General features: G+C 33.3%; 1 protein-coding gene across 1 annotated transcript in view; it reads left to right on the forward strand.

Moving 5' to 3' along the window:
• Positions 1 to 27,864, forward strand: part of LOC103595765 (B-cell scaffold protein with ankyrin repeats-like) — a 168,324-nt gene that overhangs the window by 46,889 nt on the left and 93,571 nt on the right. Inside the window, exons 2-3 of the mRNA XM_008579230.1 lie at positions 7,433 to 7,483; positions 21,133 to 21,287. Coding sequence (XP_008577452.1) covers positions 7,433 to 7,483; positions 21,133 to 21,287 — 206 coding nt within the window. The remainder of the gene's footprint in view (positions 1 to 7,432; positions 7,484 to 21,132; positions 21,288 to 27,864) is intronic.

Raw genomic sequence — 27,864 nt, forward strand, 5'->3', positions numbered from 1 at the left:
GAATCTGAAGGGCTTTTTCATGTTCCTGTGGAGTCTGAATTGAAACCAATGTCCTGCAAGATGTTTGTTTCAAAACCCTTTCAGATGTCGGTAAGCTATAACAAGACAAGACTTTTAGAAGGATCACTCTGATTCTGTGATATACAGATAATGGCTACAATGTCTGGGCAAGGACTAGATATTACATTGGTATAGGAGAGAAATGATGAAGGCTCAATTAAGTAATACACAGAGATAGATTATAAAGGACAAATTAGAAAGAAGCTTAAAGGATAAAGTAACAGGTTATAAGGACAGTTTGGAGTCTGAGGATGTTTCTCAGATTTCTGTCCTTGGCCTTCTTTTTCTAACTGGCTCTCCATAAACACGGTTTAAAACATTTTCTCTAAGCTGAAGACTTCCAAATCTATAATTCTAGGTTAGCAGTTCTCAAGAATTTTGCTCTCTAAACAACTTTATATTCTTAAAAGCTTTTGAGAACCCCAACGAGCTTTGGTTTATGTCAGTTAAACCTATTGATTTTTATTATGTCAGAAATTCAAATGTAGAATTTTTTAAAATATTAATTAATTTAAAATCATAAACCTGTTACATGTTAACATAAATAACATTTTTCTATATAAAAGGATTGTATTTTCAAAAACAAAAATCAGTTAGTGAGAAAAGTGTCATTGCTTTACATTTTTACAAAACTCTTTAAAGTGTGGTTTACTAGGAGTCAGTTAATTCTCATACTGCCTTCTGCAACATGTTGTGCGTGAATAAAATCCTGCCTCATCCTGATTATGTAGTTAGAAAAGAGAGGAGTACTCTTTAATACTATACCCAAACTCAACAAGTGGTAGGTTCTCACTGTTGATCTAATCAGAAAAGTATTAAGTATTGGGAAGCTCTCAGGCTCATGGTGTATAAGTCTTTCAAAGTTCTGTTTTTTATTTGGAAAAATAAATTTTCTCATTGACAACAAATGTTGTTGCTAGCTTTCCTTAAAGTGACTAGTATATTTTCAAGAAAATATCTGTTGGTGCCCAAGACTGAATGATCATAGTTTGTTTGTTGCTCTTTCAAATATAGCTGTTGTTTCATGGGGGTGGGAAAGGCCTAATGACTTGCTTAGATGCAACTCAAGGAATTGTTCATGTGCATTTCCTTATGATAACGAACTTCAAAATGTAGCAGAAATGCACTATAAATGTTGCCACATAAAATATTAAAAAGTCGTGTACTAGACTTTCCCTCTGCAAAGATGGAGTAATTAGGACACAGTATAGCTAAACAAAATAGACGACATGCATGAAACAACATGCATGCTGGACATCAGGAAGTTCAGGAACATCATTCCTGAGAGACGGGAAATAGTACAGTGAGTCCTGTAATAGCCCCAGCTTACTGCCTGGAGAGAGTTCCCAGGCCACAACATGGGAAGGGGAAGCCCAGGTNTTGGGAAGCTCTCAGGCTCATGGTGTATAAGTCTTTCAAAGTTCTGTTTTTTATTTGGAAAAATAAATTTTCTCATTGACAACAAATGTTGTTGCTAGCTTTCCTTAAAGTGACTAGTATATTTTCAAGAAAATATCTGTTGGTGCCCAAGACTGAATGATCATAGTTTGTTTGTTGCTCTTTCAAATATAGCTGTTGTTTCATGGGGGTGGGAAAGGCCTAATGACTTGCTTAGATGCAACTCAAGGAATTGTTCATGTGCATTTCCTTACGATAACGAACTTCAAAATGTAGCAGAAATGCACTATAAATGTTACCACATAAAATATTAAAAAGTCGTGTACTAGACTTTCCCTCTGCAAAGATGGAGTAATTAAGACACAGTATAGCTAAACAAAATAGACGACATGCATGAAACAACATGCATGCGGGACATCAGGAAGTTCAGGAACATCATTCCTGAGAGACGGGAAATAGTACAGTGAGTCCTGTAATTGCCCCAGCTTACTGCCTGGAGAGAGTTCCCAGGCCACAACATGGGAAGGGGAAGCCCAGGTGGAGTCAGTGGTTTCCCAGAGTTCATGAGATGTAGGTGGGAGCACAGACAAGCGAAGGCAGCTAGAGTTACAAGGCAGAGTACTGGAGAGCAGAGAAGCAGCACACAGACTGGATGTGGGGGACTGCCTAGGAATCCCCTTGAATCTTCAGCTGAACCCTAATTGAGGCATTTATGTGAGGAAGCAAGCAGATAGAAAAAAAAAATGTCCTGAGGGAGCAACCAAACAATCTCAGGAGCTCACTCAGGGACTAATGTTTCCACCAACACGAGTGGAAAAACTTCATAATCCAAAAAACATCAGGTAGTATACTCAGAAAAGTATTTCCTGGGTAGCGGAGGCAAAAATTAGCCCTGGGTTAAAGACTCTTGTGGCTCTGCATAACAAAATTTGAAAGCAGGCCTTAAAAGGATCAAACTGTTTTCAAATAATAGGAAGGAAGCTAAAAAATACCTGTAGGAATACAACACCCAAGACACTAAAATTTATAATATGTGGCAGAAAATCAAAAATTATCCAGTGTGCAAAGAAGCAGGGAAATTTTACTCATAATCAGGAGTAAAAACAATCATAAAGAATTTGTACCATGAATAAATAGAGAACCATCAAAACACAATAATAAGCAAATGATCCAAATAAAAAATTGGTCAAAAGATTTAAATAGATACTTCACCAGACAAGAGATCCAGAATGCAAGTGAGCACATGAAAAGGTGCTCAATGCCATTAGTCATTAGGGAAATGGAAATTAAAACTGCTGCAAGATATACAACGACTAGGATGGCTGAAGTTGAAAAGACTGACAATACCAAGAAGGTGCTCAATGCCATTAGTCATTAGGGAAATGGAAATTAAAACTGCTGCAAGATATACAATGACTAGGATGGCTGAAGTTGAAAAGACTGACAATACCAAGTGTTGGCGAGGATGTTGAGCAGCTGGAGTTCTCAACACTGCTGGTGGGAAGGTAAAATGGCACAACCACTTTGGAAGACATTTTTGTAGTTTCTTAGACAGTAAAACATATACCTACCATATGATTCAGTCATTTTGGTACTAAGTATTTACCCAAAATAAATGAACATATAGGTCTACATAAATATGGATAGCAGCTATGCTTGTAACATTAAAAACTGGGAACAGCCCAAATGTCTCTCAATAGACGAATGGATAAACCATTTTGCAGTATGTCCACGCAATGAAATGTTACTCACCAGTAACAAGGAATGGGCTATTAATACCTATTACAACATAGAGACACCTCAAAATAATTAAGCTGAGTGAAAGATGTCAGAAACAAAAGAAAACATATTGTATGATGTTAGAAAATGCAAAGTAATCTATATGACAGAAAGCATATCAGTGTTTTACTGGTGTTCACGGAAGGAGGGAGCAATTACAAATATGCTGAGGAAATTTTTGGCATGGTTTTTATTATTTTGATTGTGGCAATGTGTATATATATATCAGACTCATGAAATTATACACTATAACTGTGCAGTTTAAGCATGTATATATCAGTTAAATATGAATAAACTTGTAAAACATTTCAAGGTAGAAATTGTATAAAATGATTTTTACTGAACAATTATATATATTTCTGATGAAGCAGCAAAAATGATTTAATAAATATGTTCCTAATGAAGCAATAAAAATCATTTTAATTTATCATTTATATATGTTCCTGATGAAGCAGTAAAAATCATTTTATTAAATTGCTACCTTGAAATGTTTCACAAGTTTATTGATGTTTAATTGATATATACATGCTTAAACTGCACATATTTATAGTGTATAATTTGATGAGTCTGTCATATGTGTATATATATATATATCACCACAATCAAAACCACAAGTGCGTGGTGGTTAATAGCACACTTTGGTACCACTGCCTTTACTCATGCTGAGGTGACAACTGTTTTACTCTCCATTACTTTTGCACCATCAAAGGCAAATTATATCTTAGTGTTATTATGAAAATTGTTTTAACCTCATGGATCTCATCAATCACTGTTCTAGTCCAAACTTTTCCTCCTAGACCCTACATTGTTAAATTTATGTCCCACCTCCATATTTGCTAAATCATTATTATCTCCTGCCTTGCCACCATAGCAAAATTTAGCCCTATTCACGTGTTCCATATCTTAAAGACATCGCTATTGCTCCCATTACCCCAGAGCTATTACAGAGCCCTTTCCATATCCCACATTCAATTTATTTCTCTGCCTTAGAAAAATCTCTACTTCCCCATGCTCCATCCATTGGCTGAATCTTCATCTTTCCTTTCACAGTCTCCTGCTAGAATCTCCATGCTGGTAACCTGTTTCTTTTCTTCTCTTTCCTCTATTCTTCTAAGACACACATTAGATTATGAGGCTTGACGCAGCCTACAGAATAAAGTCAAAATACTCAGAGCAGCAGACATGTCCTCTCATAATCAAATATCATGTAAATTAGTTTTTTAATTAGCAGCAGGACTTTAAACACCTACATTGATTGTTCACTAATTTAGATAATAATTAATCAATTCTAACAATAAATGTAAAATGATAACTTAGTAAATTTAGGACAAAGGCAAGTAAAATTGTTTTTTTGTACTTCTAGAATTTATTAAGGTTTGAAAAATTATTAGCTGCCAACTTTCAGATTCAGAGATTGAATATCTGCTTTTTTTTCTTTCTCTATGAAACTAATAGTTCATTATAACTTCAGAATTCCAATTAAAATGATGGATTGTTTGAAAAGTATATTACTCAAAAAGTCTGAATTATAAATGTGAGTTCAGGTATCTGATGCTTTACAAAAAGGGTTTTATTTTGTCCAAAAGAGCTTCTCTTGCTTGCATGATTTAATAATGCAGCTCAAATTATTTCTGAGGCTATAAAGACTAAGATTTCAAGGCCTTTTCCTTTGAATTTATGATATGCATTCAACTTGTCTTTGAAAAAGTTTATCTTTTTTCTTTTCACCAATTTATCTTTTTTAATTCGATTTTCATTCTTTTATTTTATTTTTAAGTGTCATGGGTTTTTTTTTTTGTTCTTATATATATTAAAGAATAAAACTCAAACATCAAAATTGTTAGTAGAAGTTTATTAGTCCTAGACACCAGAATGTAATTATGACTTGTTTATTGCTAACAAAATAAGATAAAGGCATTTGGTCAGGATATTTTAGTTGTGTTAGTAATGGTATTCTGTACACTACCTGGGAAGCTTTTAGCCATATTCATGTTATGAATATACTGCCCCCTATTCCAGATTTCTACCACCTTTCTTTTGAATCAAAACCAAGGTCAAAGTTTTATTTTACTCAGGATCATTGGGCTATTAAATGCATAGCACCTACCTTATGTTATTCCTTGCTATTGCAATAGTTCCACCTTTTTAACTGTTTGTTTTCGTGAGCTATTTCAGATCACTTTTACTAGTGTCTTAGTATTTCTATATATTGGGAGAGTTAGAATCTTTTAAAATCCCCATTTTTACAACTGCATAATAGCAGAGTTGGAAATAAATATACTATATTTATTAATTAAATTTTTATCATTGCACTCTTTTCTAGGCAATTACAATTTTCTTTTAAATCACAATAGGAATGTTGGGACAGATGGAAATCAACACATCCTCCTCTTAAACTCATCCCATATCTGTATACATTTTTTTGACTGTTAATAGTATCATAAGGCAATAAAATGTATTTGTAGGCTTGTAGGTAATGCTCATCAATCTGCTTAATAGCTTCACATATGAGGAATCTTAAGCCCTATTCAACGTTACTTTTTATTCAAGTACCTTTACAGGAATTCAATTTGACTAATGTTATGAAAATTGAGAACATGTATTTTTCAGCCCTACTTGAATGCCACCTGATCCCCTAACATATGCTTAAGCCCTATTCAACGTTACTTTTTATTCAAGTACCTTTACAGGAATTCAATTTGACTAAAGTTATGAAAATTGAGAACATGTATTTTTCAGCCCTACTTGAATGCCACCTGATCCCCTAACATATGCTCTATTGTCCCTTTCACTAGTCTGGAAGCTTCTTAAGCAAGGGGAATTTGTCCCAACATTGTTCCATTATTCACAATGCGTAGCACCATATACAATAAATTTTTTTATTCACTGGCCAAATTCTTTACAACTCATTGAAATTCTTTTAAAGTATAAGAAAGTATGGTTTATGTCTAATGTGCAATTATTTTTAGTCTCTCAAAGCTGTTTAGAAGTTAGGAAAAAACAAGTTTATTAGTTAGGACAGTTACTTTTTTTTCACTTTCCTGCTAACAAAAGGAAATATATAATATCTAATTTTAAATATTTAACTTTATAGTGTATTTGATCTCAGCAAATATATCATAACAACTTTGAATTATTGATAATAGTTTTTAAGCCCAAAGAAAAATATTTAAAAGCTTTTTTTTTTTCTTTTTTCTCTTTTTGTCTTTTTTTTTTCATGACCGGCAACGGATCGCAACCCTTAGTGTTGCCCCCGGACCGGACCAGGACCGGCAACGGGATCGCAACCCTCGGTGTTGCTCCCGCACCTCGCTCAGCCAGTGAGCGGCCGGTCTGTATGTGGGATCCGAACCCTTGGCGGGAGCGCCGCCGCACTTCCCAAGCAGCGCACCGTAGCAGTGCACCACCGGGCCGGCCCGTAAAAGCTTTTGATTTATTTTTTCTAATTATAAAAATAATACATGCTCATTGTAAAAAAAAAACAAAACTGAAAAATATGAAAATGTAAAAGAAGCAGGGAGAAATGTCATTCCCAATGACAGTACCTAGAGGAAATCACTGTTGACATTTTGGTGTATTTCACTTCACAGATAAATTCTTATAGTATAATATAAGCTATTTAAAAATTGAAAGAATACTGACAAATATGTACATAGAATCATTTTAAAACAAAATCATTATTTATGTTAGAGGAAAAAGCAAAGCACAGTTGACAAATATGGGAATATACTTGGAAAAATCTGGGAACACTTTTTTTTAATGTTTAAAAAAATATCTGAAATGATAGGCTGGATGTCACATTTTGCTTTTGGCTCAGGAATAATATATCAACAACTGTTCCATGAGAAAATGAAAATCTCACCAAAATCAATGTTGTATTCTAATGAAAGATTCCAGTTTGGAACAAATATTTCAAAATAAAGAAATAAAATATTAATATGTGGAAGAACAGATCCTAATGTTATCTTAATTACACAGAACTATGCAATATATTGTATAGGGAGAGGCAAAAATAAGTGTTTCAGAGATAATCTACAAACAGATGAGCTATTATGAAAAATAGAAGTTATACATTTATATGAAGATTTTTTTAGTACTTCATATGAAGAATTTTAAAATACCCTCCTTATAAATAAATCATCAGTTCTAGAGTTAAAAGTGGTCTAAAACAATATCTTCTCGTTGTTCTTTACAGATGATGAAATTGAAACCCCCAAGACATCACATTCTTTGTGCAAGACCCAAGGTACAGGAGTGGGGAGGAATCTGGGAAAATCCATGTTGAGTCAGAGCACTGGCTTCTTCCTTCCAAAATCCAGTTCTCAAATGGCACTAGCACTTACACAAGCAAACATACTACATCTCTTCCATCATTTGCTCATGACTGATCCACTCCTTTATTCCTTATTTAAAAAACAAAATATTTTCTAACATCCATTAGTTAATTTCTATGTGACAAGCAGTTATAAGAAATTTATACACGTTTTAAAAATGTAATCCTCACAAAAGCACTGAAGTGCAGGTAATAGTGCCATTAAGATTTTTAAGTAAAAATACAAACAGAAGGGTTGGAAACTAGAAAATGACAGGGTTGGAATGTGGACCAGATACTTCCAGCACTCACTTTTCAGATAATTACACTACTGAACAAATTTTGGTTTGATTTTGAAAAATAATTTTTAGGGTACTTGGAAAGTGCCAGACCATTTCTAATTTCTTAGAGGTACACATACTCAAGTCTAATCAGGTTTTTAAATTCAGAGTCTTGGATGAAAATTGAGGTGGCAGGAATTGGAATGAGCTTTGGTGAGCTAAGGCTGTCTCGGGCAATGAATCTTCGCCTTCCTGTGTTTTCAATTGTGGGAAGATTCTCAACTTTCATATGGCATCTCCACATTCCAGATTTAACAGGAGTGTCACAATTTAATGTATTTTATATCTTAGACCCCATGTCTTGATTTACATTTACACACTTGCAATATATTTTACTTGAATACAATAATATACATTTCTTCCATTTCAGTTATCTTTCTCATGATAAATGACCTTTAAAAAGTTTTTCTGTCTGGAACAGTATAGTAATACTTAGAAAATTTTAAACTTTTAAAGCAAATAATTTTCTCAATTTTCCATTTGAAACATTTCGTTTTTTTAACTCACAATATATTATTTTCCATTTTTAGGCATTGTATTTAAATATTATTAACAAAAAGTATTATTTACTTTTTCTGATCTATTTTGAAACATTTCGTTTTTTTAACTCACAATATATTATTTTCCATTTTTAGGCATTGTATTTCAATATTATTAACAAAAAGTATTATTTACTTTTTCTGATCTACCATGTTCTGAGTATGCCTACCTCTCTCTTTGGTCTTGTTTCATTATATTAATTTATTTTCAAATTTCCTTGTCAATATTAGTTCCCTATTTTGTACTTTTATGATAAATATTCTCCTATATTAATGTTGATTCAATAACATCGAATGGTGCCCTGTTGTGCCTTTTTCATCAGAATATTAATTATACCAAATTATTCTGATCATCATGCATTTAGACACTTTCCTCATATTATCCTTTTGCTCTCTGAGATGTATTTTCATATTGTTAATTAAAACATTAGTATCAAGCACTTTATCGTTTTCTCCTTTATTGTTACATTTAGATATTGGTAATGCTGGTTCCATAATTCAAAAAGTTCTTATTTTCTGTCTAGTACGTATTCCTACACTCCATGCTAGTTAGTGTCATATTTGTATAATTTATTTTTGTCATTATTCAACTTTGCATAATTTTCTTTTGAGCATATGTATTGGCTATCAGGAACAGTTACCTCCCTTTGGAATACATGTATTCCCCTTTGGCTTGGCTGATTGTCCACTAAGTAATGGTTTTAGCCAAATTAACTTACTTTTATTGAGCTTCTACTATGTTGCAAATCTTTGGTAATCACTTGGAGTTGAGATGGATGCAAAGATTATCAGTTATGGCCGTTAAGAACTCACATCTGATGAAAGAGACATGAAAGTAAATAGTACTTTTATGTAAATAATACGATATGGTATGACAACAGTTCTAATGAAGTGCAGTGCATGCAAAGAGCTGTGGCCATGTGGAAGTTGAGACAGGCCTCCCACAGACAGCAACCATTGATATGAGTTGAAAATCAATTAGAAGGAAAACTGGGATTAGGCACAACAGGCAAAAAGAGAAGAGCATATGTGAAAGAATGAATGATTATGTTCCACTCAGGGTCTGGTGAGATGCCTGGAATGGCTCCAGTGCAAGCAGAGCATTGTCACACATGCAGTGGAAAACGTAGGTCATCTGGCCCTTTTTAGTTCTTAGGGAGGCCAACCTGTTAGAACTTCTTGTGTGTGAGTCTGGAGATGGACAAGATGTATGTGGATCTGCCTCAGATCTTATACCCTCAGTGGCAAGTGTAATTTTTCTGATATGAGCAGAGGATTTGGAGCCAAATAGTGCTGGATTTGGATTTGACCTATGACACGTTATTTAACTTCTGAAAAACTCAGTTCTTCATCAGTAAAGTAAGAAAAAAAAAATAGTTGCATCTCATGGGATAATTGTGAGGATTAAATGCAATTATGTATATATACATATCTACACAGAGTATTTGAGACTTAATCAGAACTTAATACATATTGCCTCTTATTTTTACACCAACCCCAAACAAACTTTTTTTAGGGGCTTATCTAACAACGGTGTGAGCCCCAAGGAAAATTTTTCTAGGCCTAACTGCAAAGGGCCTTTTTTCATTTTAATATATTCTATTGAGTAAATGCGCGGCAGTGGGGGGGAAGCAAGACCAATTTTTGCCCCAAAGATGGATAGACTCAATTTCTGTGATTTTTATTTAAGTTGAGGAAAGGTTATTATTATATATAATATTCTGAAAAGGTGAAAGGAAATGAAAGTATCATTTAAAAGGTTGTTTTATATGGAAAAAGCATTTTCAAAATTATTTTGTCTAGTCACGTGAAAATATGAAACTAAAAACTATATCACATCCCAAAATTATTTAAATGCATCCTGAAATTTCCTATTTAATTTAGAAGTTAAAATAAAATTCTCAAGTACGGTATCCCTGAAGTTTTATGGAAATATTCCTAAAGACATCAGGTTAAGATGTTGATTAACATTTAAAGTGTGTAAAATGCTAGTGGACATCTGAAAAACTTGCCAGTGTAAGCCTGCTATCAAAATCTAAGTTCTGCCTCTTAGGTAGTTGTAGAGAATTTGAAGACGCTAGGAGGAAGAAAAATCATAAATGTATCTGTCTTCTTCGAATCCATTTTATACTGAGAACAATCATCATTACCTATTGATAATGATTCCACATTTGGCACTATAAAAACAGTCATGTTCTTTAGCAGTCAGAGCCAATCCAACATCACACAAACCATCCCTGGGAATTCTTTGTAAAATAAAACATTTTTTTGAGATAATTCAGTGAGCAACAAGAACTGATAAACATACTCACACTTAAACTGCTATTTCTATGTAAATTAGAGATCCTAACTAGAACATCAATTTAATGTCAAATGGGGTATAATCTTACGCTATGTTACGAAATGATGCCTTAGACATTTTCGCTGGAGGTTTGGGCCATATGCTGATTTTAACAGCTCTGAAAATTTTGTCTTTGATTCTATCAGACAATTCCTGTGATAAATTGACTGTCATACACATGGATATAACTCTGGGTCAGGAAACAGTATAGTGTAGTGATTAAGGTTCTTTGAATTCTGACTAACCTCTCCTAACTAACAGCAATAACTAGCTGTGTAGCCTTGGAAGAGTTAATTTACAGCTCAGAGCCTTACTTTTCCGATTTAAAACAGCAACCCCTTTTTTCCCTCGCATTCCCTATCAGCCTTCCTAGCTTTAATTTTCTTCACAGCACTTACCAGCATCTGCTACACAAAATTTATATTTTGCTCGTATAGTGTTTGCTCACCATCCCCCTCCCCTTCAATTAGGTTGCAAGTCCTGTAGAGGAAGGCTCACCACAGCATCCTCCATATCCTGAATAGCACTTGATACATAGTTGGCATAAATATTTGTTCAAAGGATAAATGAATTAATTGATATAATGAAGATGATATTATTACCTACCTCATGGAGTTGGTAGAATATTAAGTGTGTTAGTATATGCAAAGCACTAAAAATAGTACTTTCCACATAGTAAATGTTTCATAGTTGTTATTAATATTCCTGAGGAAGTTAGTTTATAAAATCATGGATATTCTTTTTAGATCAAATCTCTATTTAAAATTCCTTTCCTTTTAGGCAATGCATTGATTATAGCCACACTTTCACTTGCTAAGCTGAAAGTCATCATCACTAAAATCATTCCAGCTTCTTGACAGTAACTTAAGGCTTGATAGGAAAGATCAGATGTTGTATTGGGATAGGAAATATCAGACGTTAGATTCATTTGCTAAGATAATATGAGTATAATCACTCACTGAGAGTATAAGAGGAACTCGAGTCCAGTGTCAAGGGCATGGAATTTTAAATGAAGGGTAATAGTCTTATTAGTTTCTTTCATGGTTTTATTATCTAAGTTAATTCATGGTAGTGAAAACAAAACAACAAAACAATTTTCTTGTTTCTTAAATATAGGAAATTCCAAACTGAATGTGCAGCTTCTTTCTTATTTTTTCCCAAAGGCAGAGGCCTCTCACTTTTAGGCATTATGGAAGGATGTGCCTTCCACTCTCTTTCTGATCTGTCTTTCTACCATCTTGTTCATGTCCTTCTAGCATCTTCCCAGCTTTCCCTTTCAGCCATTGAGTCACTCCCCTAGTTCAAGCTACTTGATAGGCTGATGCCTTTCTCTGCTGAGCCATTGAGGAGCTCAGGGCTGGACAAATGTGCCTTGCTCTGACTTCCCTGCCTTTTATTCCCTCACACTCTCCAAAGCCTGTTACACTAGGAACCACAGTTATGTGGAAAGACAATACCAGAAACAGAAACATTAAGGTTGCTGTTAATTCTCTGAGTCTTGACAATTTCAGATAGGCTCTTCCCAAAGAAAGGATTAATCCACTTCTTCCAGTGTCATCTTCTTTAAGTATTTCCAATTGAAATATAATAATCCATTAATTTTACTACTAATTACTGAGCACCTATCATGTGTTCAACAGTGAATGGGATAGTCTGTTCCTCAGTCTCATAAAGATTGGAGAAAAGAATTATGAGAGCATAGTTCTAACAGCTAGAATGTTCTCTTTCCTCGTCACCATTTGAAGTTTAAGGCCCACTGCTGAAGAGGCCAATCTGAATGCCTAATACTCACAGATCTGTACCTTAACAGCTAACATGTGGTCGTGGTATTTTTAGTAGGACATGGTTATATATTATCATAAACATACACAACCACACACGCACACCCACAAGGGTATTTCAGAAAGTTCATGAGAAAATGGAACTAAGAGACAATACGAATATTTCCATGGACTTTTTGAAGACCCCCTCGTATATATATATTTATACTCATATCTTTAGGATGTGAACATATATATAGTGTATATATATAATTTGTATATATATTCACACACACATATATACACAATTATATATATATGGTTTGTGTATATATACTCTGCATACAAATTAATGTGTCCCTTATTACCCTATAACCTACTTAAAACTTATTAGGAGGAAAATAAATTCAAATCATTTTCTAAACAAGATTGAAGTTTTATTTCTATCCAAGGTCCAGAAGACCCTAATGGTTTATTTACTTTGGAAAATGTATTGTTTTCCTGTTTAATTTACTAATTATGGCTCTATTACCTTACTCCTAGGCTAATTGCCTCTGCTTTTTTATTTTTGTAACCCTGTTTGATACAAAACACTGTATTATCTTCACATTTCAAAAGTATTATAAGAAGAAAAAATCTGCTTGGCTAAACAATTTATGGGGGAGGAATAGCTTCTGAGTCACAGAATTTAAAAACTATCTTACAAATAGTTTTAAATGGTTGACAGAAATTCAGTTGAACAGGGATTATAGTTTTAAGTGTGTGTTCAAAATAAAAATACAATGTATATACAAAATAAAATACAATGAAAATCTTGATAAACTGTCAAGAGCCATTAGAATATAAAAGTATTATGGTTGCATCTAATAGTACAAATATGTATAAGATTGTCCCACTTTAGTTTTTCAAAAATGTACAGTTGCATGCTTCAAGCAGAGACTAGAAGGATCTGTACAAAAAAATTTGTTTGATTATCTCTAGGAGATAGAATTATAAGTGATTTTCTTTTCTTTTTTTTCCTTTGTGTGTTATAAATGATATGTAGAATATTTATTACTTATGTAAAAAATACATAAATTCAATTTTAAAAAATGGAATTGCTGCTGTCCTCTCAGCCAATAAAAATGATGAATCATTTTTGATGATGTTCATTTTTGTCTTATTAAAAAAGTAATATTCGTGGGTTGTCAAAAGTCTGGTGTATATTGAAAAGAATGAAGAAGAAAATTTTAAAAGTAACTTTTATTTTCTCCTCTCAAATAATCACTGCTGACATAATGGTAATTTCTTTCTTGTCATAGTATATATAATATACATATAAACAGAATATTTATATTTACATATACACTGACATATATGTATGCATATGGATACACACATTAATATCTACTCTTTTTTATTCAGGTAACATTATAACAAAAAATGTCTCATACCATTACGATCTCATATGGAACCCTGCTCAAACTGTTTACTATTTTATGAATCTCACTCAGATGAATCTATGCTTTTCCTTTCTCAGTTTTAAAAAGGAATAAGAAAAAGAAATTGTTGTCGAATTTCTGGGTTGAGTGTGCATTATTATGCCCTAGGTATTTTTCAATGAAATATTTTGTAACACAACAAATAGAAAAGTCATTCCTCTACTGATGAATTATATGACCCATGTATAATTTAACACTCAAAAATTGGAAGAATCACTACATACATAAACTTTTTTTGTAGTCTAGATTTCAAAAAAGCGGCAACCAAAATGGATACAAAACGTTAAACTATCATTTGTTAAAGGGAATAATTGAAAGTCTGATGCTCAGATCTGGTTTGAAATGTTATTCAATAGATCTTGATTTATTTCATTCTGGACATGCTGCTGAAAGGGATTTATCACTGATACATTTTGCACTTCTTCAGAGAGAATGTAATTAGTGTTTGTTTCATTAACTCATCTTTTGATTCCTTTACCTCAGTGCTTCGTATATCCAGTTTCAGGAAATAACTGCCAAGAGTATGGGTAATGGTAATACTGTCTTAGAAACTCGAAAAAGGGTGAAATATGTAGGGCATCAAGAGGCAAACTTAGTATTTTCTATGGTGATTTCCTCTACTTTTGTTCAGTTCCTCTTTTTAGGGTTATACTGATTCAAGTACAGATGTACTTCCTAAAAACAGTCAGGCAAAGAATGTGGTAGATAGAATAAATTACTGGCCTTGAGATACAGGCCATCCAAAAAAACTCTCATTAGGCATGGATTTATTTGATTGATAAACTAGGCAACAAATATTTCATGAGCCTCTCTTATGTGCCAGGCACTGTTGCATGCACTGGACTTATAGAGGTCAAAACAAAACAAAACAAATTGCCTGATGTCAAAAACTTGCATTCTAAATGGGATGGACAGGAAATAAGGAAGCAGATAAATATAATTATAGATATACTTTCAGTTAATACCTTACTTATGCTATTATAATATTATGGAAAGATATCACATTAAGGTATAAATTATTGTTATCACACACTGCTTCTCAAACTTCAGAGTGCATTCAAATAACTGGAGATTCTTTTAAAATACAGATTCTGATTCTGTAGGTCCAAGGTAAAGGCTAGAAGTCTGCATGTCTAATCTAGTAAACTGCTGTCCCCAGGCCCACACTCTGAGTTGCAAGGTATTGTACCATTTCTGTATAACAACTTTGACTAAGAGGTCGTCGGATAAAGGTGCCTTAAAGGAAGAATGAGTGAGTTATGGATGATGGGGGGAGGAGAAGGAAATGGTAAGAAAAAGGAGTTAATATAGTAAACAGAATGATATGGAAATGCAGGAAAAAATGAGACACATAGACCACGAGAGACAGCATCTCATTACATATACTTTGCCTTAGAACTATCCCTGAATGTTATGAACTAAAATTAGGAGACTAAAGAATTACAGAGTAAAGAATAAATATACATTCATGCTCATGTTTGACAGAACTTTAGCTACTAGCGTGTGTGTAGTTAGAATGCCAGTGGAAAAATGGGCATTTAAAGCAATGTAGATTTATCTTCTTACTAAACAACAATGTTTTGCTATATTGAGTATATTTGTCTTTATATAATTTGGTAGGTAAGAAGTTTTATTATCCTTATTGCTTTGGAGGTACCCTTGAATAAAATACTACTTATTTTATGCCCCTTACTATGAAATGCAGAAATAAAAGGTTGTTTTAAGAACGCTGGTGACTAGACCAATAGATTTGTAAAAGTTGCCTCTCTTTGTGCAATCCATTTGTTTCCTTTATCTCTTGGAGACATAGCTGTTTACTTACCTGAGTGGTGGGAAGTGTCGTAATCTTTAACATGACATTAAAACACCAGAAAATCATGCTAGAATCTGTACTTCATAGGCATACTTAATAAAATCAGCAGAATTGGGATTATAGAATCATTTATTGAGATTGTAAATTTGACAGAAACATTGATGCTCAATGTCAAAATTCCAGGGTAGTGTTGCAGTCCTTTCTAAGTCACAGCTGGATATACAAACTGAAAAAGATTGATTTAGAATCTTTTGAAAACAAAACAAAACATTGTTTTTATTCACTTTGATCTCAGAAATCAAAAAAAGAGAGGAGAAAACTAATATTGAGTACTTACTATGGACCTGGCACATTAGATTTATTTTATATAATCAGAACAATCCAATAAGGAAGACACTATTTACCCCACTAAATAATTGAAGAAATTGAAGATTATAGTGCTTAGTACTTTTCCCAAGGTCACACAAGAAAAATGATTTTTTTTTCAGTGGGAGGCATATTTCTTCTAGATTAAGTGCTCCTTTTTTTTTTCTGAATCACTTGTAAAGAAAATGGAACATTTGCTTTTCCTGTTAACTACTGTTAAATTTTAAAGTACATTGGGCATTGAATAATGACTTTTTTCATATCAAATTTTTATAGTGAAGTCAGTCCAAATATAACAAAAATAAAAGATTCTACTTTTTCCAGTTTTCACCTAGATTTTTTCAATTATTAGAAAACCTATTCTATGTCAATGTGTATTTAATTAATTGCCAAAGGATTAAACACAAAATCTATTAAAACAAACACTAAAATTATATTTTTTGGAAAAAAATAAGTTCTGTAGTGTGAAAGAGTTTCTGATTTGAAAGGCGGAAAGGAAGCTTTAAAAAATTAAATATATGCCAGTTTTTATAACTTAATTCATAAAGGAAAATTCATTTTCTGGTGCTTTAATATTTTACAAAGTTTTGCTCTTTTACTAAATTTATAATGTAACTTTATTAATTGTTAAGAAAATTACAAAAAATTGTCTTGCTTTAGGGTATTTATTTTTATTTTTCCCTAGTATGTATTCATATTGAAAGTGGGGAGAGCAACCTTTATTCCAGCTGTTACGTTTTGGAATTGGATCACCTTATCATGGGGTGATTTATTTTACATACTATCTGCAGAGTGGAATTTCCTAACCATTTTTAAAACATGACACACACACAAAAAGACAATATTTCTAATGCAGTCTGGAAGAAAGTGGATGAGTCAGCTGGCACAGAACTGAGGAGACTGTAGTCTCTCACATCTTTGATTGCACTTCGCATGATGGTGAGCATGGAGCGTTAGCAGTGAACCTGTACAGGTAGATTGAATTTTAGTGCTCCCTGACATAAACACTTCCTTACTTTCTTTTCTCTTATTACTCATCTCCTGCTTTGTCATGGTAACTTCCCATTCCTTCTCAGGAATATGGTAGCCCACTAAGGTTTTCTGAAAAGCTTGACTATACTTAATACAATTTTTTTTCAATGTTAAATTTTTATCTTTGTTGATTATGGTGCCTCTCTTGCATGTAATAGATTATTGTTTAAGATGGTGATAATCTTGGGTGACAATTTATGTTTTTAACTGAGAATCACTGTCAGTTAATAGTTGTTGCTCCTTCTATGAGTTTACTGGTCAAAATACTTACAAACTATAGATCCATGCTTACAAATTTAGCCCATAGAAAAATGCTGAAGTCAGCACTTTTATCAATTTTCGTTTGTTTGCTGTCTTTGGGAAGGTTGGGAAATACATCAGGCTCCACTCTACTACCTTGTCCAGTACTAGTACTGGATTGTCTATTTTAGAAAGATTCTAGAGTTTTATTCTTAGGTCAAATGCAAAAGTAGAACTCTCTCAGTTGTTCCAAATGAGGTTTTAACGTATTACCATCATCTTTGTCCCTGTACCTCCTCTGCTCTTTGAATTTTGAATTTGCAGGGTTTTTTTAGTTTTGGAAAACTAATCTTATATTTGAAGATGTCTTTTCTAAACATGTTTTGGTTTCTGTTTCTCTGCTTTGGTACCTCTGTCCATGTAATCCAGATTAACTTCTAACTTTCAGGAATTCTTCAAAATTTGTTCCTATGTAATTATACCATTTATTAATTTCTAGTGCTATAATACATTTATTATACTTTAAATAATTTTTCTATTATTTGATTTACATGTTGTAAAGAAGGTGAATAGCCAATCTGTAGTCTTGATCAATTTTTTTCTCTACTTGAATTAAACATACTATACATAGTTGAATTTGTAAAATAAGTACATTTTCATCATAGAAAAATCATAATATGTATTACACATACTATATTATTAGATATTATATGTATCTGTCTATATATATCTAATAAATTACCCATAACCCACAAGCCAGAAATAACCACTCTTGATATTTTTGGTATATACATGGTTAGTCTATTCTTATTCATTCAAGAATATGTCTTAGATTCTAACCACATAGCTCTGTATATGTATACTTTTTATTTTACTGTAATGGTAACCTATAAACCGACAATTCTGTAACTTGAATTTTTTCAATTATATTGTAAACCTGTCTCTTGTTGAATATTCCTTGATAGAATTTTTATTACCTAAATCTTTTATTATATGGCATATTTTCATCTGGTCCCTTATTGCTTAGAGTGCTTCCAATTTCCTGCATTATAAACAGAGCTTTTACGTCCATTCATACAGATAAATCTTTTTGTACATCTGTGATTATATCCCCAAGACAGATAAAATAGTTCTTCTTAGCCTAATATCACAGAGAAATTAGCAGAAAATCCTGGATACTGCCATAGTGGAATGACTTACTCCTTCTTCTTTTAAGGTATATCAGATGAAATCAGTTTCCCAGTTCTTCCATCAGTTTACAGAATGATTGAACCAGTTTTATACAGCCTTTCACTATTTTGATTTGTGTGTGTGTGTGCCTGTGCATGTGTTTGAAAAAGAGAGAGAGAGAGACAGAGAGACAGAGAGAGAGAGAGAATGAGACTGCTTATGAACATGTTTTAAACAGTTAAGAGAAATAAAGTCTGTTTTCCATTTCATTTTGACCACCATTAGTACTGAGAGAAATCTGGAAATCCCAGGTGCTTTTGTGCCTTAATTCTGCAACTGTCATAAGACAGAAACAAACAAAAACTTCTTAGATACAGCATGAAGACAGCTCCTCTCAAAGGGATATCTCTTTTGTTATTCTGCTTTTCTGATAGAATCACCTATATGGAACTAGTGACTACAGTTTGGGGGATGCAATGAGACCAAAACTCTAGCTACTTCTGGGTGTATTGCCTTCAACTCTTCTTCCTTTCTATTCTCTCAATACCCTTTAGCCAAAGACCACCAGAAACATACTTGCACTTGAGCTATTTGGAGTTTTTGCTTGTTGTAATGAAAATAAGGCACACCATGGGGAATTATGGGGTGTCTCAATAAAAAGGTATTAGAAAAGACTTATAGGATTTGAGCATGTGTTAAGTGATTTGAGGAAGAGTTCAAGATAGCAAGGGCTTTGCACCAGTTTGCTTGCTATCAGGAAATTTTATGATTTTGATGCGTATATATTTAGAATTGTTATATTTTGTATTAAAATGGTATCTTTTATATACATATAAAGATTTTATATTATATTTTGTATAAATCATTATATTTTATATTAAGTTATATTATATTTAATCATTATATTTTATATTAAAGGTATATTAATGACTCTGCTTGGAAGTAGGGTGACCACCTGTTCAAATTTGCGTGGAACTGAGGGGTTTCTGGGACACAGCATTATCAGTGCCCAAACCAGGCAAACCAGGAGGAGGGGGTCACTTTATCTAGAAAGCAGGAGAAGAGAAAAGAGCCCAAAGCTGGTATTGGTAAAGAAACTAGGCAGGATTCGAGATGTTTGGTCATTTTGTGGTTTGGGTAATGTTTATGCTTTTGCCTGGATTCTGATGTGATTACCGAGCAGTCTTGTCTCTGTCTTGATCACTCATGGTGACAGAGTGGCCTTGTCTGGTTTTGATGTTCTGTGAGGGTTTTGATGTTCAATAGAACATCAGGGTCTACCTGTGACTGCCAGACAGGCTCCTAAACACCAAGGGCTTCTCGCATCATAAGGCCAGTTTCTAGCTGACAGGGGCTGCTTCATTTTTTCCAGTTCCCTTCTTTAGGGATTTGACAGATGCTCTTGGTTGGGCCTAAGAGTTTACAGATGTTACCTTCTTCTTGTTAGAGTCTTGATTTTAGCCACGTCGGTTCTGTGCCCTAATGAAACACTTGGAGCTTTGAGACATTGAATAATAAAAAAATTATTCATCTCTCTTAACACATTTTTTGAATAGAGAACAATGTTTTAATAATTGAAACCAAATGCTAAATTACTAAATGTAAAAATTGAAAAAAAGTAAAATATTCTATCCTTTTGAGATTCAAAACTCACATTAGCATATTTCACTGTTCTTCATAATATTGCCATAAAGAAACCCAGCTTATTTAATGTAGAACATTTATTTTCATAGAAAACTTGACATTTTGATGAGCACTAGTATTTCACTATTAAACCAGTGTTCCATAGAAATACTAGTTTAGTTTATTTAGTGATTACCCCATAGTTATGCTTTTTGTTTTTAAAAGTTAGAAATATATAAAAAGAGTAAATAACTGTTCTGATTTAAAATAAAATAAATTTTCTTAATAACCATCATGGAAAAGAAATTGTTTCAAGTTTTGTAAATATACTATTTTTTTTTTCCCTTTTTTTTTATCTTTTTTCGTGTCCGGCAACGGATCGCAACCCTCAGTGTCGCGCCCGTACCAGACCGGGACCGGCAACGGGAGCGCAACCCCCGGTGTCGCGCCCGCACCTTGCTCAGCCAGTGAGCGGGAACCGGTCTGTATGTGGGATCCGAACCATCGGCGGGAGCGCTGCTGCGCTCCGAAGCGGCGCACCATAGCAGTGCGCCACCGGGCCGGCCCTTAAATATACTATTTTAATATTAAGAGAAAATATAAATGGTGGTTGGATTTTTTTTGGAAAACATTTAACTAGTAGATGAACATATTATATACTTGATTTAGTTTAGTCGTGAAAGTTATAATATTAAGTAAATTGTGAAGCATTATTTTAATTATTAACATTGGTTCAATTATTTCAGCTATTTTAAACTCACTTTGGTTGTCCCATATATTAATTAAGTTGATTGCTCAGCAATTAATCTTTATTGTAATGGAGAAAATAATATGGATTTAGGTATATTACAATCTACATTTATAAAATTGTTTCTAGGTCCTGAAGACTACTTTGAGGTCAACATTTCAAAAGACCTAAGAGTGAAACATTCTGCAGAAATAAGTGAGAGAAAGGAAACTGAAGATTTATCAGAAGCGTCAAGAAGCACCATACCACTGGCAATGGTACTTCCTGCTGAAATTCCATGTGAGGTCAGTAAAGAGGCCTTGTTATTTAAGTGGCCCCATGGTTTTAATAGATACTGAATTTCACAAGAATGTAAGCAAGAGTTTGTCTGCTTTGTTCGGGGCTGTCCCAGAACCTAGAACAATGTCTGGCAACTAGTAGGCATTTGATACATATTTGTTGAATAATGGAATAATGTAGAACACAGGAAAGCTTAATTTTATAAAATGTTACCTGACACTTGGCAAACAGATATACAATTGCTATATATATAATGCTACTTAAAAGAAGGTTGTATTCATGTTAAACAGATCAAGAACTCTTTTTTATAAAGGGAAACATGCCCTTAGAATTTAAAAATACTTACTTTTAGAACCACCAATTTTTCAATTATAAAACACATATAAAAAGCCAGTATTATGTGGAAATATCATAAAAGCTAAAAGCGCTGATTCTTTGGGGAATGAGAGAATAATGTGGGGGAGGATTTCTGGAAAGTTGACTATATGAATATGAGGGTACTTTAAAAAGTTTGTGGAAAGATTTGTATGATAATATAAACAGAAAAGTTACAACAGTAAAATTACAACAGTAAAACGTGAGCATTATAAAACACTCCCATTACTAAATTCACAAAGAAATCAAAGTCTAAAAATGAAACTTCACTGTCCTATAGTCAGAGTTATCCTGTTGCAGATATCTGGCTAGGATAGTGGTTCTTTCAATAGCAGAATCATGAGCTGTTTTTTATTGATGTTAAAGTAATTCTTTCAGACCCTTTGAGGCTAAATTATTTCAGTGTCAAATCTCTCTTAGGTACCCCACTTTTTAAAGAATCATAAAAGTTGAAACGTCATACAGGATTATTTTGGCACCAGGCCTGGCCTACACACTAAAAATTTAAAATAAGCTAATCTTTGGACCAAAAATAGTTATCCCAGGCAAAATCTTTTGTTCTCAGAACCTAATCTTAGTGCAATCTGAATCCATATGACTATTGCCAAGCAACACAGAAAAGATCATTTGTATCTAACTGGTGAAAATCATGTTTCAGATTTTCCTGTGTCAACCTAAATAACAGACAGAGAGAGACTCTCTAAAAGAAAATATTTATTTGGAAATAGGGCATTGCAATGGGAATATGCGTGCCATAGTAAATGATGTGTATACTCAGGGAAGTAAAGGAAGACAAAGACTTTTAAAGGAAAAATGAAGAGGATTGCATAATTATTTTGAGATAATTATGCTTGGCTACAAGGATCAATAACTAGGGTGGCACGAGTCCAAGGTTGGACAGGCAATTGCTGGGCAGATGTCCTTGCAGAAGTATTTTTCTGTGTAAGACTGTGATGACATTTGTGCAAGGTTGTGGTTTCACGTTTTCACAACTTTCATATTTCTCCCGTTTGATCAAGATCATTTTCCAAAAGCATTGCTGATTGATCAATCTTTAGCTAGGTTTTGATTGTCCCTTGGTGCCAGGATGGACCTGTCCTAGATTGTTGGTCTGTCCCCACATTGGAGGGAGTAAATGGTGACTAGGAGTCAGTGTCGATCCTCCTAGCCATATTTGAGAAACAAGAGAAGTTTAGAGGGAGTTCTCAGGTTAAGTCTACCTTGTGTTCACTGTTAAGTTCAATTTTGTCAGTTCTGTAGGCACTGGCAATCATCTTGAAGTGCGGGGCCAGCTTTATTCTAAGAGCTGTATTTCTGCATGTATTTAACAAGTAACAGGTACAAAGTTCAAAAAGGAAAACACAAAGTAAAATTAATAATAATGTGATAATCCCAGTTTGCATAATGGTTTCAAGCTATGAACCTAGCCTTAAAGTCAACCAATTGAATAAATCACACTATTATCTTGCCAAGTGAAAAAGGTAGACATTAAGAGGGATAAGTGTATCATTATGATATCGAGTCTTATTGCAACATCCTGGGAAAAGTGGTCAATAGTGTGAAGCCATCAATTTCTCATCCTGGTTTGCAGTTTGAATGTCTCTGGTTATGGGATCAAGCAGTTTGGTGAACTTTCTGTGTTGTCCATTCATGAGGTATGATAGTAGTCCCTTACAATTCATCTAGTTTCAGCTTATAGGGCTCCAGTAACAGAGCAGTTCCTGTGTTGAGTAATTCAGTGGAAGAAAGTTGGATTGGAGGAATCTAGAAGAATTTAAGAAATACAATTTACCAAATAAGCCTAATCATTTAATAGCTCTAGAAGATGAGAAATACATCCTTTGAGGCTCTCTAGGGGCCAAACGGAAAAATTCCAAAGCTAATTCTAGGTCAAAAGACTTAATTTAGAATTCTGATAATGGAGAAACCCCTCAAAGATGTCAAAAGGTTTAAAATGCCTAATCAAAACAGGGTCACCAGTCACTGCGAAATAACAGGAATTAATTTAAGCAGAGTGATAATCAAAGACTACCAAAGTAATACAGAGAGCTGCATGGATATAAAAAGAAAAAACAAAAACAAAAATCCTATAACCTTTTCAAAGCTCGGATTTCCCAAGTAGTCAAACAACCTAAGATAATATGCAACACAAGGAATTATCTTGATAAAAGGTGAAATCTTTGTTTCTTAGGCCAGTTACCAAAAAGGAAAAGAAAATCTACTATAGTATGATTGCTTCTCTCCTTCTTATGGGTAAGCGCATTTAGATAACCTGGAAGTCAAACCTGATGAAAAGTTACTTGAATTTAATCAGACACATAGGAATGTGTGTCCAAGGTTATGAGTGTACACCTTATTATAGAGGAAGGTAAACAAGAAAATTGTACCTTGAGCAGAGGAATACATGGCTCTTAGTAAAAGCATGAGAAATTTCCTGGTTACATGGAACAATTCAGACACATCAAGAAAAGCCAGGAGTACAGTTATACTGGAGGAAAGCTTAGCTTTTCTAGGCCTTCAAGACAAACATTTTAGCATTAGGACATAAGAGCAGAGTTAGAAATGGAGAAAAAAGTTACAAGAGCTGATGAAAAAGTTGAAAAAAAGACTTGTTACCCAGGCCAAGCAAAAGATGTTCCTTCTCAGGGGGAGAAGGAGGAAGAGCAGGAGGCAACGGTGTATGACTTGCAAACGATGTGCAGCGAGATGCAGCAAAAGTTAAACTTCTGAGATGTGGATCTGAGAAGCTTCAAGAAGAAAACTCTACCTCGAGAAATAAAATTACCATTCTAAATCAAGAAGACAGCACTTTTAACCTGAAAGTAGTAAAATTAAATGGAGACCGTAAAACAGAAAAAAAGCTGCAAATAAGAATATGGCTGAAAATTTAAACAAACAGATTTCAGAATTAAAAACTCAAAACCTGTTCCAAGTTTTGCTAAGAACAGATCAGTACTTGAAGAAACCCTTGTTTTAACATAGGGGGTCAAAATTTTAGTTTTTTTTTTATCAGTGTATACACATATATAATCAAAGTTTATTTACGTGTAAAGCTCAATCTTTAGGAAGTCTTAGACCTAGACACCATCTGCTTCTAATTATAGCCAACTTGATCACACATAAAATTCTTTTCATAAATTCATCCTTCACAACCCTGACTTACTTATACTTTCCGTGACATGCATACGGTTAGGCATTTAGTTTTGTCCTATACTTTCTTTCTTAAATAGCCAGTCATTTTACTTTAGGACAAAAACTTTACCACACAAGATTCTTTCTCATACAAAATTATTCTCTTTCCTTTATAACATTTCTCACCAGAATATATTTTTATAACATTCTTCACATCCCTTTCTCCTATTTACTGTTTCTTTTCTATCTTATTTCTATTTCCTTCCTAAAATTGCTTTTTGACACAACCGTAAATAACCTCTGAACTTATACAATTATCCTTTTTTCCCAATAAAAACAACTTTTTATAACTTTCTTATATTTTTCTAATCAAAAATACATCTTACTTATTTGTACACTTTGTATACAGAATTATATATATTGATTAGAATTTTTTAAATCTTAGTAATCTTGATTTTTAGTAAAAACCTAGGAAGAAAGAAATTTTGGGCTGTCACATATTAGTATTTTATAGATGAGGTCTATTTAAAAATTTTTAAAAACATGTTCCCCCAAACATAATTTTTATGTGTATTAATAGACCCAAATATATTTAGTCATTCTATAAAATTAAAGAAGTCAAGAACAAACTTATATTTCAGCAATTTATGTTTCATTATTTTATCTTATTTGGAGATGACCCAGACATTTAATGAGACATTTTACTATCACTTAATTTAATATAACAGAATTTTAAAATTTCAAGTTACATAAAAAGCTCGTTTATAAACATTTATCCCATTTACATTCACCTCATTTACTTATTTTCACTCTATTATACCTAAATTACTTATGAAAACCAAGATATTAGACAAAGCTAGTCAGCATTTCACGTTATTTCCCTGTTAACCATTTTTATAGCCTGAGAATATCAGGTATTCATCATTCAAGTAAGAACCTTAAAGTTAAAGATATGGTATTTTGCTGATAACCCAGAAGATACAGCTGTTTTCATTAAACCAACAATATTAAATTAGTCTTATCTGTCAAAGAGTTATGCAAACAAAGACCATTCTGTTTTTAGGGTGGTTTAATAATATGATACCCTTAAAACTTCTTGCAGAGACAAATACATAACTGTTATATAACAGTAAACTCAGGCAAAAATCTATGGTGACAATTCTGGAGACATTTCTATTTTTATTTGATCAACAAATTTAAAAACAGCTTTTTAATCAAAGGTTTACTTAAGTTATGTAAACTAAAAGGCATTTGGATTAATTACTATATATTTTAACAATACAACATAATACATGTACATAATACATGTACATACAAATATAGTAGTATAAATTCACTGGTTTATAATAGATACTTGGATCCAAATTCTATTTCTGACAAAATGGGACCTGTACATATGGCTAAATTTTATTTGCTCCAATAAGTAACCAAATGTAGGCTGTGGACCAAAATTTTGGGTAAAGCAGTTTGGGTTAAAAAATCTTTTACACACTTTTTTTTTCTTTTTTCAGTTTCAACTGATCTTAGTGTCAAATTTGTAAATGTTTACATTTTATTTTAGGACTGGCTAAATTGTATAAGAAAAAACAAAATCTCTGAGTAATCTTAACTAGTTATGTATCTTTCTTTTGTTTGCCAAGTCTAGTTTGCTTGACTTGTTAATGCAGGTGGGAAAACATTTTAGAAAAAGTTACTTGTAGGGTTCCCCCCAGCTTTTTGTGGTCCCTGTGTGGCAAACCCATTTTTATACGGGACAGTGATAAGAAAAAACAAAATCTCTGAGTAATCTTAACTAGTTATGTATCTTTCTTTTGTTTGCCAGTCTAGTTTGCTTGACTTGTTAATGCAGGTGGGAAAACATTTTAGAAAAAGTTACTTGTAGGGTTCCCCCCCAGCTTTTTGTGGTCCCTGTGTGGCAAAGCCATTTTTATACGGGACAGTGATACCTTATATTATTGCTCTGAGCTCAAGATTTTGAGCATTGATTGAAAAATGCTTCTGCATAGCAAAGGAAACAACAGAGCAAAGAGACAACTTACAGAATGGGAGAAAATATTTGCAATTATGCATTCGACAAGGGGCTGATTTCCAGAGTATACAAAGAACTCAAACAAATCAATAATAAAAAAACAAATTACCCAATTGAAAAATGGGCAAGGTAGCTCAATAGATAATTCTCAAAAGAAGACATTGAAATAGCCAACGGGCATATAAAAAAATGCTCAGCATCTAATCATCAGGGAGATGCAAATCAAAACCACACTGAGATACCATCTCACCGTTAGTTAGACTGGCCTTTATCAAAATAAATAAATAAATAAAATAACAAATGCTGGTGAGGATGTAGAAAAAGAGGAGCCCTTACACATCATTGGTGGGATTGTAAATTAGTACAGCCACTATGAAAAACAGTATGGAAGTTTCTCCAACATATGGCAGTTCTGTCTGCAGACCCAGCAATCCCACTACTGGGTATATACCCAAAGGAATGAAAAGCATCATGTTGAAGGGATACCTGCACCCTCATGTTTATGGCAGCTCTGCTCACAATAGCCAAGATATGGAGCCAACTTAAATGTCTATCAACAGATGACTGAATAAAGAAAATGTGGTGCATATGCACAATGGAATATTACTCAGCCATAAAAAGAATGAAATTCTACCATTTGCAGCAACATGGATGAGCTTGGAGAAAATTATGTTAAGTGAAATAGGCACAGAAATAGAAATACCTCATATTCTAACTCATGTGGGAGATGAAAAAAAGAGAACAAAACAAAACAAGCAAACAAGAACTAAATAATAATAATAAGCTGAACTATCAAAAGGAGAGAGAATAACTGTGATTACTAGAGGCAAAAATGGGAGAAAGGAAGGAGCAGAGATAGTGAAAGGCCGATTAATGGACACAAAAGTATAGCGAGATAGAAAAAACAAGCCCCATTAGTGTATAGTTGACCCAGAAATCTATAATCAATAATGTTTTACTGCATGTAACCAGATAAATAGAAGAAAGATCAAATGTGCACATCACAAAGAAATGACTAAGTTTTGCAATGATGAATAAGCTAATTA

This window comes from Galeopterus variegatus, unplaced genomic scaffold, assembly GCF_000696425.1.
Source record: "Galeopterus variegatus unplaced genomic scaffold, G_variegatus-3.0.2 Scaffold1839, whole genome shotgun sequence".
Taxonomy (NCBI): Eukaryota; Metazoa; Chordata; class Mammalia; order Dermoptera; family Cynocephalidae; genus Galeopterus; species Galeopterus variegatus.